The 14,676-nt window shown below is 33.4% G+C and overlaps 1 protein-coding gene across 1 annotated transcript; it reads left to right on the top strand.

Moving 5' to 3' along the window:
• The first annotated feature begins 2,092 nt into the window (after positions 1 to 2,092).
• On the top strand, positions 2,093 to 13,598 carry LOC131149861 (large ribosomal subunit protein eL20-like). The gene is made up of 4 exons (XM_058100638.1): positions 2,093 to 2,274; positions 2,419 to 2,534; positions 2,804 to 2,867; positions 13,093 to 13,598. Exons 1-4 carry the CDS (start codon positions 2,260 to 2,262, stop codon positions 13,432 to 13,434), a joined length of 537 nt encoding a protein of 178 aa, XP_057956621.1. The 5' UTR covers positions 2,093 to 2,259; the 3' UTR covers positions 13,435 to 13,598.
• The last annotated feature ends 1,078 nt before the right edge of the window (positions 13,599 to 14,676 follow it).

Here is a 14,676-nt window from a genome sequence, read left to right as displayed (position 1 = left end):
ATCCCATTTTGTTTTAGGGATCAATTTAAACCCCTGATATTCCATGAGGCAATCTTCATTGGCCAGAATTTGGGGGGGGGGGGGATCCTCCCTCCTGTTAGGTTGAATGGGGGGGATCCCTCGTCCCCTGGCAAACTAACTTATTAAGACCTACTCTTGTCCAAAGGAAAAGTCCCACTTGGACCATTCCGATATGAATCCTATCATATTTTGACCTATAGGCTGCTAAGTCTTATAGGTTTAACAGTCTCTTTTGTTGTCTTGCCTCATTTGTTACTAAGGAAATTGACTTATTAACAATTTTGACGATATATTCTTCATTAACTTCTAAAGAACCCTTTTGTTTAATTATTTGAGATTCTGATCTGGACATTTTCCAAATTTCTTTTGCATTTTGCTTGGGCAAATCTTTACATTTCCAGTTTGCTAATCTCTTTTCAATTTTGCCAAATGAAATTTGAAGATCTTTCTTCTTTGATCTATCTATTGATGTTGATTCATTTTGAACAATTTCTTTGATTTGATTCAATTAGTAGTTACAAAAACTAAATTATATATATATATATATATATATATATATATACTAATCATTTTATTTATGTGAAGTTGTCAAAATATTAGTTATTTTATTTATTGTTTCATGAATTAGTTTATTTATTAAAAGATGTTATATAATTTATTAATTAATAGTGGAGATCATAATAAATATTAATTGAACAAGTCAGTAAAAAATGAAACAGTTTGTCAAACCATATTGCTTTCATAATTCCTTAATGCAAGTGATGAGGAGATGTTTATTTTAAAAAAATGTTTTTTTTTTTAAAAAAAAAGGATTAATGGATTTTTATTTTGGATGTAAGATTTGCATATATGCAGGAGCCATCATTTTTTTAGTCCACATGATGGATTGGATCAAAATGAAACACATGAATTCGAATCTTAAACGAGTCAGAGATCCCTGATTAAGAGAGAGGAAACTAAGAGTGATTATAGGCAGGGAAAGTCATAGAGAAGTGAATGACTTCTTATAAGTGAATTTTGTGATGGTAAAAGATATATCACAATTACTAAAAAATTACTGGAGAACAATCATGAGGAACACTAAGGACTTGCTAAAAGATTTGAGTCAAATTGTGATATGTTCTTTATTATAGCAAAATTAATCTTTTGTGATTTTCTTTATCTATAATCACTCTTTATCTCTTCAATCAGAGATTTCTTCCTCATTCAAACCACTAAACTACGATTAAAGTTGACAGAAGAATGAGTGGCAACCTTTTTTTTTTTTTTTTTTACCTTTTTTTGAAACGTCAATCTCCTACGTCAATATTAAACTATTGTGAAGTTTGGTCATGAGATTTTGTATTGCATATATTAATTTGGACCAAAACCAAATCTTTGAGCTCAAATTTTGACTTCCAAATAACCTATTATTAATTTTTATATCTAATAATGTGGTTCATGGTGCTAATCATAACTCATGAGGCAATAACTTATAATTAAGATTTCAAAACAAATTAATTGTATTGTTCCATATCTTCCTAATTAATATATTTACCATCATATTTTTTTTAAAAAAAAATTGAATGAATGCATCGGGCTCAATCCCAAATAAATATATCTCATACAAAATTTCATGGCCATACTTCACATTAGCATAATATTTGCGTGGAAGATTAACATTAAAAAAGAAAAATAAGAAAACAAAACAAAGGAGAAAGTCACCACAAAACTTCTAGACTTAAATCTAAATTAAAGGGAGAAATTTATAATATTTAATTTATACAAAATAAAAATATAAATAGATTTTGATAAGCCAAGGAGATATATGTACCTGAAAATAAATTTTAAATATAACATTATGAAAAAATAATTAAATTATTAAATGAAATATTAGTAAGAGTTTAGGATTCACCTAAGTGAGATTTAAGACTTCATGTTGTTGTTTTTGTATTAATAAGAATTTAGGAGTTAAAAATCAACTAATTAGAAATTAATTTATATAGCTAAAAAATTCAAACTTATATTAATTAATTATTAATAAGACTCTAAAAGTTAAAAAACTAATTTAAAAAAAAAATATTCTATTATAGTTTTAGATACATAATCAAAACGGTTACCTTTGTGGGTCGGGTCTTACTACTTCAACTACTGGTCTCTAAGGGGAGCAGGGTATTGTTAATTGGAGCTCCGTGCGCCCTCTGCATCTCGAAAACCCTACCTGAAGAAGGGGCCGCCGCTCTCCTGTCGCCGGCGGAAATGGTTGCCTTCAGGGTGAGTAGATGGATCTAGCCAAATATTGCTTTCAGACTTGTGATTTCACTGATTTGGGATTCTACCTGTTTTATGAACAACTGTCGGAAGTAGGGCTAGTAATGGTGGAATGTTTTTTTTTTTTTTTTGGAACATATGCCGCAGTTTCACCAGTACCACGTGGTGGGGAGAGCGCTCGCTTCTGAAGCACATGAGCATCCGAAGATCTACCGAATGAAACTCTGGGCTACCAATGAAGTTCGCGCCAGATCCAAGTTCTGGTATGTTTTTATGGATACCCCTTGTATGTATTAGTATTTCTACTGGGGATTCTTCTAGTTTGGTGCTTTCTTTCTTTCTTTCTTTCTTTCTTTGAATTGTTGTTTTGTAATTACATGTGCTACTTTATCAGAAGAATCCCGATTGATACATTTGAAGGATAGGATATACGTATACTGGGTAGATCAATGCATTCATACATAAGTACCAACATATGTAGTTTTTTTATGGATTTATCTATGTATTCACATTAATATTGGGGGTTTCTTAGGTATTTTTTGAGGAAGCTGAAGAAAGTTAAGAAGAGCAATGGACAAATTCTTGCCATTAATGAGGTATGTGTCTTGTTGTCATAGGTTTTTTGGTATTTTGGCTGTATTCTATGAGAATATGTAAGCAGGATATGCTGGTGATATGAGGCCAGGCCAAGTTTGGCTGATTTTTCTTGAATTTTTGAATTTGCCCATTCTATGCAATGGAATTTTTGCCATTGCATGCTATTAAAATCAATATAATTATTACTGCTTAGATTAGGAAAGTGGTACTTGTAATTTTCAATCCATCTTCCACCTCTTTGTGCATCTTTTGGGCTTTTAAAATCATGTTACTTCATCGTGACTCAAGGTCTCCGCTTGCAAGGCCTTGCATCCTGTAGGAAGATTTGAGATATTTAAATACATGGGTGGTGCCTTTTGGGATATAGTTTTAAACTTAAATTAGGGTGTTGTCTATGAATGTTTTCAGTGGTTTTATAAAAATCTAAATTGTCATTGTTCAATTGAGCGAGGATGGGGCTTTGAATGTTTCCTTCACAATTGAGAGTTTTGTTGTCATGATGCTCTAGGTTGGTGAAGCGAATCAATGGTGTAAACTGAATTATATTATAAATTGTGACGGAGAAGGTTAGCTTAAGAATGCATTTAGTGATTAAAATTTTTGATGGAAACTCCAGGCAGTTCTACTAATTTCCTATAATTATTTAACTATTTGAATAAGTTTGTAGCTGTGTTGACATTAACGAAAAGGTTTAGGTAGTTATTGAATAGAATGCTAAAATCATGTCATGTGTTTTTTTCCCTTTTTATCGTTAATCTTAAAGTTGTTTAGGGGCCCACTCTAGGAGGTAGCTCATCTCCCATCCCAAACCCTTCCCACCCTTCCCAAGATTCAAACTTGTGACATCCAACATGGAAACCCAAAACTACTGCTGGGATGTCTCTTAAAGAGGCTCCTATTATTAAACTTAAAAAGAAGAAAAAGCATGATTTGGAGAAATTTTAATGTTAATCCTGTTCAATTTATATGTTTATTTTTGTTAGCCCTGTTTGCTCTACATGATATCAACTTTTTCCTTTTGGGTATGGTTTCCGGAACCTAAATAACTTATGTTAATGGAAGCAATCTGGTAATCATATTCCTTCGCTAACCTAGCTTATATTTTCTTGATTGCTGTAGAGAAAATATCTGATTGGGGTGCCAATAACTCTGATTATTGGTTGGTTGGTTTGATTGTTTTGCACTTGAAATTTAACTAGCAGTGGCTGGTGCTATGGCTGGATAAAATATAAGTTATTTCTTTATTCATTATAAAAATAAAGAGATAAATCTTAATAAATAGAATAATTATGAGTTATTGGTGGAAATAAGTGGGCTCCTTCTGTTAAAATGATTTTTTTTTTTAAAAAGAAAAGAAAAACAAGCCAACATTAATTTTTTAAATTTTCAATTCATAATTCTTGGAAATTAAAATTGGGGTTTTGGAGGCCAAAGAAGGTTAATGGTTTTGCTTATATATTTTTATAATAGTTAGCACACATGCGATGGGATCAATTAATAAAACACCATTCTGATGGTTTCATGTTGTTGAAGGCTTGATATATCAGTTATTTTGGAACAAAATTTCTCACATGCCATGATATATTATCTATAGTTAGTGTGAGGGTTCAATTAATCATCTGTGTGTTATGTTGAAGAAAAAATTGTGCTATGAGATTGTTGGAATATTTTACTGTTGATGGGTGCTATTATGTGTCTTGTCTCCTATGCTATTTTATAAATTGTTGTTCAATTTGTTAAGGACATCAATCTTTAGAAGATTTTTACCATTGATGATTGGTACTCTTACGTGTTCTTGTCTCATGCTATTTTAGGGATTGTGATTTAGACAATGCTTTTATGGAAGAGAATGCCTTTCTTATCTCGCCAGCCCATGTAGTTGAGCTTTTAATTGTTTGAGAAAATTCTCTAGTAGTTGAAGAAAGTTCTGGTTGCTGAGGGAAGAGCATAATGGTTCCCTGCCAACCTGGATTTTCAATGGAAATATTCTTTTGTATTCTCTTTTTGGGTTTGACTGGGCTTGTTGGTTGGTGGAACGTTTGGGGATTGATTCTATATAATACAATTGGCTTCTAATTGAATGAAAAGGGGATGGTGCTAATATTGTGAATCCTCAAACATGAACTTTAAATTTTGGAGAGAGATTTGAGGATGACACTGGGGGTGGGCCTTTATCCAATGGTAAAGAGGTGTTATACTTAAACTGGTCACATGTGTGTGTGTGTTTTAAAATAATTTTTTAATATTTATTTTTTTAATAAGAAAAGTATATTAACGGAAAAAAATACGTGAAAGGAGAACAAGCTGTCATCTTGAGAAACAAAAAGAAAAGTTACAATCAATTACAAAAGCTGCTCTCCAATTCCTTTGCAGGTCTGGCAGCGACGCCCCCTAAAAAAATTCTGAACAAATGATGAGCCCAAAATGGGGCTGGAAACGCCATTTATCCTATAACCAATGAAGGAAGGTTGTTTAATCCTTGAAGGTTCTCGAATTCCTATCAATCCAATGGGTCCACATGGTAGCAAAAATTGTGCAAAACTGTGCATTGCCATAAAGGTCTTTCCTTTCTGGTTTTTGGCCAGGCCCAATCTCACTTGCAGGAAATCCCCCACAACCTGAGGAGCCACCCAAGCTTCACCAAAATGAGAAAAAAGCACTTCAAAAATAGTTTGATCCTGACAACCAAGGAAATTGTGTGCACATGTTTCATTGCACTCATGGCACATGGAACACATGTTAGGATTGAGAGTCTTTATAGGATCTTATGCATTGTAACAGGTTGTGCATATTAAGCCCATTGAGAGAGAATCCAAATGAACGCGTGACTCTTAAAAGGAAACCTTAGCCTTCCAAATGATATGGCTCCGAGGAATGTGGCAGGGAGCTTTAAGAGGTAAAGGAAAAAATATTTAGTTGAAAAGGGACCTAAAGAATCCCCTTCCCAAACTTTCACAGCACCAGTGAAGGAACAAAAGAATCCTAAACATTAAGCAAGGTGGTGAGTACGTCAATATCTCTTTCACTAAGATTCCTAAAAAAATGAAATTCCAAGAAAGAGAGCCCCCCTCCGGAAAAAGAGAGTGCTGATAAGTGCATTGTGGATAGTGCTGATCTTAGAAAACAAGGCACCATCAATTCCAATGATTTGTCACCAGTGCTAACATCTCTCAAAGCTGAACCCTATTGCCATTACCCACTCTGAAATGGTGACGAAAAAACAAACAAGCAACCTGGTTTCAAGTGTTGGCATGAGAAACAATGCCACTTCCTCTAGTGTCCTACCCATTCCTACCCATTCCAGTGGACCCCACTATGACCATGTGCCATAGAGAATTGCTATCTCTAAGGGGAACCTTCACAACCTTTTTTAAATTAGAGAGATGTTTTTAGAAACCACATTGCCAGTGCCCAGGCCACTTTTTGGTTTGGGCCTCTTATCAGTCTCCCAACTAACTAGGTGATCTCTCTTATTCTCCCCAGAACCAGACCAAGGAAAATCATGCACTACCCTCTCAAGAACCCTAATGACACTCTTGGGAACTCTAGAAAGAGTTAAGAAATGAATGAGCATGTTGGAAAGGAGGCACTAATGAAAGTAGTATGACCTAAAGATAAGTATGTCTTCACCTACCCCTCCAACCTCCAATAAACCCTCTCAATAACATGGTTCCAGGAGGTCACAAAACTAGGGTTACCTTTGTGAGGGAGACCAATAAATGAAAGTAGCCAATCTAAAGAGATGCAGTCCCAATTTGAAGAGATGCAGGCCTAATGAAGGTAATATGACCAATAGAGGAAAGTGGCCAATCTAAAGAGATGCAGTCCACCAAGACCATGAACCTCTCTATCACTGTCACACATATTGATGCCTGCCACCTCACTCTTGGACAAGTTGATCTTTGATCTTGAAATATTTTCAAAATTTTTTCAACAACGTAAGCTTTCAGAATTTCGTGACATTGTCCTCAAGAAACAAAAATAGTATCATTGGCAAACTAGAGGTGCGGCACCTGCATCTCCTCCCTCCAAGATAGTAAAAATCTAATCCCCCCATTTTAGGTGTGCAAAAAACATCCTACTCAAACCAGCCAGTCCAGAATAAACAAAAATGGGGACAGGGGATCCCCTTGCCTATGCCCCTTAGAAGCCCTAAGCCACTCTCTAGACTGACCATCAACAATAATTGACAAATTTGTTGAACTCAGCAGCCTCCAGTCCACTTCCTCTGCACAGCCCCAAATCCTTTCCTGACCATCATTTTATCCAGAAAACCCCAGTTCACTGTATTATAAGCTGTTTGCACGGCCCCAAAGCCTTTCCTGACTGTCATTTTATCCAGAAAACCCCAGTTCACTGTATTATAAGCTGTTCTCATAGCCAACTTAACAAATCAGCTCCCTTCTACTCTCCTCCTCCCTTTGCCAACTCATTGGCAACCAAAGCAACATCTAGGATTTGTCTATCTTTAATGAAAGCAGTCTGAGACATAGTCATTGTTTCACCCAAAACCTCTGTCTTTTAGAGAAAATCTTGCAAAGGCTAGTGAGTAGACTAAGAGGCCTGAAATCCCTTGCACTCGTTGACCTCTCCTTTTTAGGAATAAGGGCTAAAGAAGTAGAATTCACACTAGTGCCCACCGCCCCATTACGAACAGGTCACAAGTTTGATCCACAAAACAACCTCTCTACAAGATATGGAGGCAAGGTTGTGTGCATCATGCCCTCCCTGGACCACAATATGGCGTGCAGGTGTTGTGATTTAAACTTGGGGAAAATCTTCATACATAAAGTGCATAGAGAAATTACAAAATATCATGAATTATTCTGACAACTTAGACTTTGTATGATCACTTAACAAACCAAACAATAATTACTATGTTTCACAAAAATTCTTAGACAATGGCATTCTAAAGTAAGAAAGAATTAAATTGCTTATAACATTAAAAAAAAAAATTCATTGGGTGAATTCTCCAATTCTCCTTATTATTTTAAAAATAAATTTTGAAAAAATCACATATTTTGGTAGTTGTTGAACATATTTATTTCTATTTCTAGGACTCAGTTCGTAAATAGTCTAAAAATCAAACCTTCCAATTTCAAGCTGTGTTTTTGTTATAGAATCTGTATATTTTGTGTGTGTGTGTGTATAAGTAGGAATGTTTTAATAGTGTAACATGTTTGAGAGAAATATCCTTATTAAGTTTATAAAAAATACCTGTGTACAGGCCTATTGTAAGTATGAAATTCTTTTTTGACAAAAAATTCCTTAAATTTACAAAAATCCCGTAGATTAGTCTATCTTAAGTATACAACAACAACAAAACCAAGCCTTATGTCCCACTAGGTGGGGTCGACTATATGAACCTTTTTCCGCCAATTTATGCGATCATAGACCATTTCTTTTGACAAATTTAGGGCTACTAAATCCTTTTTCATTATCTCATTCCAAGTTATTTTAGGTCTACCCCTACCCCTTCTACTCTACTCCCCACATTAACTAACTCGCTCTTCCTCACAAGCGCACTATGTGGCCTACGTTGCAAGTGCCCAAACCATCTGAGTCATCCCTCCCATATCTTATCTTCTATAGGAGCTACACCTAACTTATCGCGAATATGTTCATTCCTTAATTTATTTTTTAGTGTTATATCACTCATCCATCTACGCATTCTCATCTCGGCGACTATTACATTTTGGATATTCTATTTTTTCGTCGCCTAACATTCTAATCCATATAGCATAGCTGGTCTTATAGCTGTCCTATAAAACTTTCCTTTTGAATTTTAAGAGTATTCTACAATCACAAAGCACACTTGAAGCACTTCTCCGTTTTACCCAATCTGTTTTAACTCTATGCATCACATCATCTTCAATTTCTCCTTCAGCTTGCATAATAGATCCAAGGTATTGAAATCTACAAGTGCTATTTATTTCTTCATCATCAAGTTTAACTTTGTCTCCAATATTTCTCTGACCATTATTGAATTACATTTCATATATTTTGTCTTATTTCTACTTATCCTAAAGCCTCTAGATTCCGAAGCTTCTCTCCATAATTCTAACTTAGCCTCTACTCCACCAGCCCCTAGTTTCATCAATCAATACAATATCATCTGCAAACAACATGCACCATGGCACCTCATTTTGAATGTTCTTAGTCAATTGGTCCATCACTAAAGCAAAAAGATAAGGGCTCAAAGCAAATCCTTAATGTACACCTATGGTGATTGGAAATTCTCTAATTTCTTCATCTATAGTCCTTACACTAGTCATTACTCCATTGTACATATCCTTAATGACATCAGTATACCTATTACATACGCTTTTTTTTTAAAAACCCACCATAGAACTTCTCTAGGTATCCTATCATATGCTTTCTCTAAGTCAATAAATACCATATGCAAGTCCCTCTTATTTTTCCTAAACTTTTCCAGTAATCTTCTTAAAAGATATATATCTTCTATGGTAGATCTCCCAGGCATAAAATCAAATTGATTTTCTAAGACTTTCATTTCTAACCTTAATCTTTGTTTAACTATCCTTTCCCACAGTTTTATGATAAGTTTAATTCAATGATAGTTATTATAATTTTGAATATCTTGTTTATTTTTGTATATAGGTATTAAAGTGTTTTTCCTTCATTCATTTGACATTTTCCTAGTTTTTATAATTGTGTTAAATAAATTAGTTAACCATATAATTCCGTTATCACCTAAGCATTTCCAAACTTCAATTGGGATGTTATCCGGTCCTATACTTTTTCCATTTTTCATCTTTTTTAGTGCAAATTTTCATGAATTCTGATTTTGCGAGTAAATCTCATATTTTTAGTCTTTTCCTCATTTTTCAATTCTAAGTTTAAGTTTTCTATTTGGTTTTCATTACTCTATCTTAATTATAATAATATATTTAAGTACAATATCATTTTTAAATTTTTTTTGTATGAAATACTCTTATATATCATATGGACAATGAATATGATTATTGTTACTATTATTGTATTTTATCTTGTATATAAAATAAATCGGCATCTTGCATGAAAGAACATCTTACTAACATTAGAAAGTATGAAACAAAATTCCAATTTTAATCATACAATTTTGATAGGATGATGTGGAGGTAAACACATTAGAAATGTCTGTCCAAAGACGTTCACTCAAAATAATCAAATGACCTCAGGGTTAAGGGCAAAAAAGATGAGCATGAAGCCGCAAAAAACATTCTAACACAGCGCCCAATCTAAAGACATTAATACCATTGGATTAATATATTTTTTTTTAAGTAATTTAAGTTTTATTTAAAAACTTTTAATGGCCTTTTTGGGTAGGTTTGGGATAACAAAATTCACATTTGGTTAAGTGGTTTTGAAAAACTGTTTTCAGAAACATATTAATAAACACTCCTGCAGGGTTTGGAAATGATTTAAGTTTTTTTTTTTTTTTTCCCATATTTTCAGATACACTTTCGTATATGATGAAAACATGCGTATGGGGTTTAACCCACTTTTTAATAATAAAAAATAATAGCACTCCTAAAAATTACAAGTTTTGGAAATGATTTTAATTTTTCCATATTTTCAGGTACACTTTTCCATATGCCACTTGATCCAAACATAGCTTCATTATTTACATTTCCAGAAATAATTTCAAATGCAGCTAACCCTACATATTTTAGTTTAAAAAATGCATGATAGTCTGTTTTTATTTTCAAAAACAATAATACGAAAACTTATTTTTGGATCCTTAACCAAAGGGCCCTTAAATTTCATTATATCCATATTTAAATTATTCGTTGAGCTTTATTTGCGTCAGATCAAACCTATAAAATAATAGAAATGATAAAATAGTTTAATCCTAAACGAACACTTACACTTTGTTTGGTTCAAGAGAAGTGGAATTAAGAGAAAAAAAAACCTTTAGGGGAGAACAGATGAGGAGAGAAGGAGAAGTGAAACCAGTTGCCCTGCACTTTTTTGTCCCATGGGGGGCGATGGAGAGATATTTAGGGAAAGCGAACAAAAGTCAGCTATCTTTTACGTCTCTATTTCTATCCAAATTTCTCTGTTTTGGGGTCGAAAAAATGGGCTTTTTATTTTTTTTTTCTCTTCATTTTTCTTTACTTCTTTTGTCTTTTCTTCATGCACTTCACATCAACTAAACAAAAAAAAGTGAGAAATCTATTTCTTTTTTGTTCTTCTCTCTACATCTCCCCAGTCAAATTAATGGTTATTATTATTTACATATTCCATTTTCTATATTCATTTGAGTGTGTACTGACACATGATGTGTACTGCTATAGTTCAATGCAACATCCAATTTTCTAATGTGTTGAAAGTTTAATAGACAATGCACACCCATGCTGTGAGATTCTAATTTTTAATTTAAAATGTCAATGACTTAAAAAAATGAACTATGCTAGAAATTATCTAGATATAACTTTTAATGACTTCTATTTGATAAACATGGCTGTTTATAAAATGAATGACATATAAAAAAAATATTTTAAATGCATTGCTGCATGGCACCTTTTTTTCTTTTGCTTAACTAGTAAATTCTCACATCATGCAATATTTGCTCTAGTGAATAATGCTAAGCATATACATATATATATATATATATATATATATATATATATATATATATATATAAAATTTCATTTTATAGGTTGAAGTATTCTATTAGGCAATAGGAACAGAGATCATATTTATAACTTATATGTAAAATACAAAGTCAATTTTAAATAAATTGAAGATACTTAGCACGTGAAATGGGACATGTTATTTTAGAGTATGACAGCAATCAATTTAAACTTATTTCGAATATATTTTAAACTTATTGATGATGGAGCCAAACTTTTCCAGTAAAAATAATTTCAATTAAATTTTTGTCCTACTTAATATCTAAAAGTTTAATACTTTATTGTTGCATATATGAATTATGTGGTATATTATCTTTTATTTTTACGTTATGATATGTATAGTTGCATAAGATTGGCTGATTATTTTATGTTATTTAAATTGGTAAATGAATCAAATCAAACTGATGTTTTTTTTAAACAGTGACACTATTGCTTTGTGGTGATTATGCTTATTATCATATTGCTACTGGAGTTGTGCAGAAAATTATTTAAATCACATCTATAGCCTATTGTACTAATAAATTTTTTTTTTTTTTTCCCACAAAATTTTTGCACCTAATTTTGGACTAATGCAAATACATGCATCAAACGTTTGGATTTTTTTTTTTTAAGTTGGTTTCTGTAATTGTCATGCAAGTCTGGACTCTGGAGAATTTCTTTTTGGCTCTTTTGATGTAACTGTAACAAAATAGTTAAGAGCATGTTGGTGGACCACCATGCAAAATCTTCAATTGATTTTTTTGAAAGGTTAAAATCTTAATTTCTTTTGAGAGTTTTTAACATGCCTCTGCATATGGCCTTGACTTGTATTTGGAAGAGAGTGTGCTGTAGAATTTTTGCTTGATCTCATGTATTTAAATCTGACCACAGGTGTGCAATATTTGCTGGAGCTTGTATAAGTGTGATGACATGATGCCATGGTCTATAGAGAATTAATTTTGATAATTATATAAACAATATTTGATTGGTAATTTCAACTCTGTTAAGAATAATTCTATTTTGCATTGGAGTTCTACTAAAAGGAAATTAAGAGGAAATTTGTAGCTTTTGCAAGTATTCTTTTAATTTGTTTTCTAAGATTTTTGTGAAGGATAAGTTTTCTGCCATTTTTTTCATTGTTAGTGTCCATTGAGAATTCTGTCACCAAGGCTCCATTTGGCGATCAACAACAAACAATCTTGGAAACAGTACTTAAGAGAACATCAGCTACAATCCTTTCAACAAATAAGTTTAGGTATCTGGCTGACTTCATTCCATTTAATGTTTGGGATGCTTCCTTCCAAAGTATATGTGGCAAGGACCAGTCTTGTTCGGCCCGTACTAATAACCAGCACTTTTCTGCTCGAGCTAAGTTGAAACATCCTGTGAAAGAGACTAATTTAGAAATAACAGTGAATTGTCACCATTCAGGAACATGGGAGCATTTTATTTATTTATTGTTTTTCCACATGAAGATGGACATCTTATTTGTGGAGTAATTCACCTGGTGTTTTGTTGTTATGCTGTTCTTATTCTGCTGTATGTAAATAATGCATAACTTTTAGAAGAACTGACATGTTCCAATTTTAACTCCTTGATTTTTCAGATTTTTGAGAAGAATCCCACCAAGATCAAGAACTATGGGATATGGCTGCGGTATCAGAGCAGAACTGGTTATCACAACATGTACAAGGAATACAGAGACACAACTCTTAACGGAGCTGTTGAACAAATGTACACTGAAATGGCATCACGCCACAGGGTTAGGTTTCCATGCATCCAAATTATCAAGACAGCCACCATTCCTGCAAAGCTTTGCAAGAGGGAAAGCACCAAGCAGTTTCACAACTCAAAAATTAAATTCCCCTTGATTTCTAAGGTGTTTAGGCCTCCAACCAGAAAGCTCAAGACAACATACAAGGCATCAAGGCCCAACTTATTTATGTAACTCTCGTCATTGCGTGCTACTGACATCATCTAAATGCCTTTCAAGTTGATTAGTTTGTTAAACTAGTGATGACTACAAATGGGAATTGTTTTTCTATGGATTTGTTTTTTAAAAATTTTGTGCTAGAATGATCAATCTATGCCCCTGAGTTGCTACTGTGTTCATACTCCTAAGTCCATTATTTTGTGCGAGTATCAGTTTATATGTAGTTATTGCTTGAGTTGGGATGAATATTCATGAAGTTTGTGGATTATTGTGCACATCCCTCTTCATATGCACCCGCACACACATGCACACATAAATTTTCATATAAATTTATATGTAGTTATATGTAGTTATGCTCGTGCGCATATTTATAAATTTTCTGATTGCTTTTGGAAGTGTGCTTCTAGGTTGTGGATTTTTAAAAGTGCTGTTTCATGGTCTCATGTTTTTGATTTTGTGACGCATGAAGGCAATAAGAGCAGCCTTGGAGGGGCTCAACGAGCAAATGAATGATTTGGGAGCATCTACTGGAAACATTGATTTGATTTTCAAGATATCACAAATAGACTGTGTTAGGCATATTCCAATGGTGACCAGAGTGGTGTTTGATAAGTGAAGTATGATTCTTTTAGTCACGGATGGTTCCTTATGTTAGAATGAGAATGATACGAAAGTAAAGTATTTTAGGGGAAACGTTAGGTGAGCATCCTAGTGTTCTTGTCTCTACTGACACTTGGGAGTGGCTCTTGACATCTTCCAGGGGTGTATTGGGCTTTTGTGTGGGATTTGATGCTCCTAGTTAGTCCTTGTGTTTAACCACGGGTTCGTATGTTTGTCTTGAGTTGTATATGATGTTTTTTAGGTTTGACTTATGAGTGTCTAGTGGTAATTGGGCCTACAAAAGGGTTGTTTCGTGGGAATAAGAGTTACTGTCGGTGCTTGTGGGATGTGAGTACAAAACCCTCAAGTTTTGAGTCATAGAACCTCGGTCACCATTTCGGTTGGGACAATAGGTATCATGCCAATAATGCTTGAACACTGAATGGTTCCATAGATGTGCTAATATATTTGGAGACTATGGTTAGATAAGGTTTGATGGTCTTGTTGTTACACGGATGTGACTTTGTAATATATTTGGCAGCTTATTTTCTATTATGCAAATTTTAAATATTATATCTACATTTATGAATTGATTAGAAAACTGAACTGCACTGACATTTTGCAGTTCGTACGACATTTGAACTGTTGTGATTGAAA

The sequence above is a fragment of the Malania oleifera genome, chromosome 2 (assembly GCF_029873635.1).
Source record: "Malania oleifera isolate guangnan ecotype guangnan chromosome 2, ASM2987363v1, whole genome shotgun sequence".
NCBI classification, from domain to species: domain Eukaryota; kingdom Viridiplantae; phylum Streptophyta; class Magnoliopsida; order Santalales; family Ximeniaceae; genus Malania; species Malania oleifera.
Note: the sequence above shows the minus strand (reverse complement) of the source record. Positions and strands in the feature narration are given on the sequence as shown.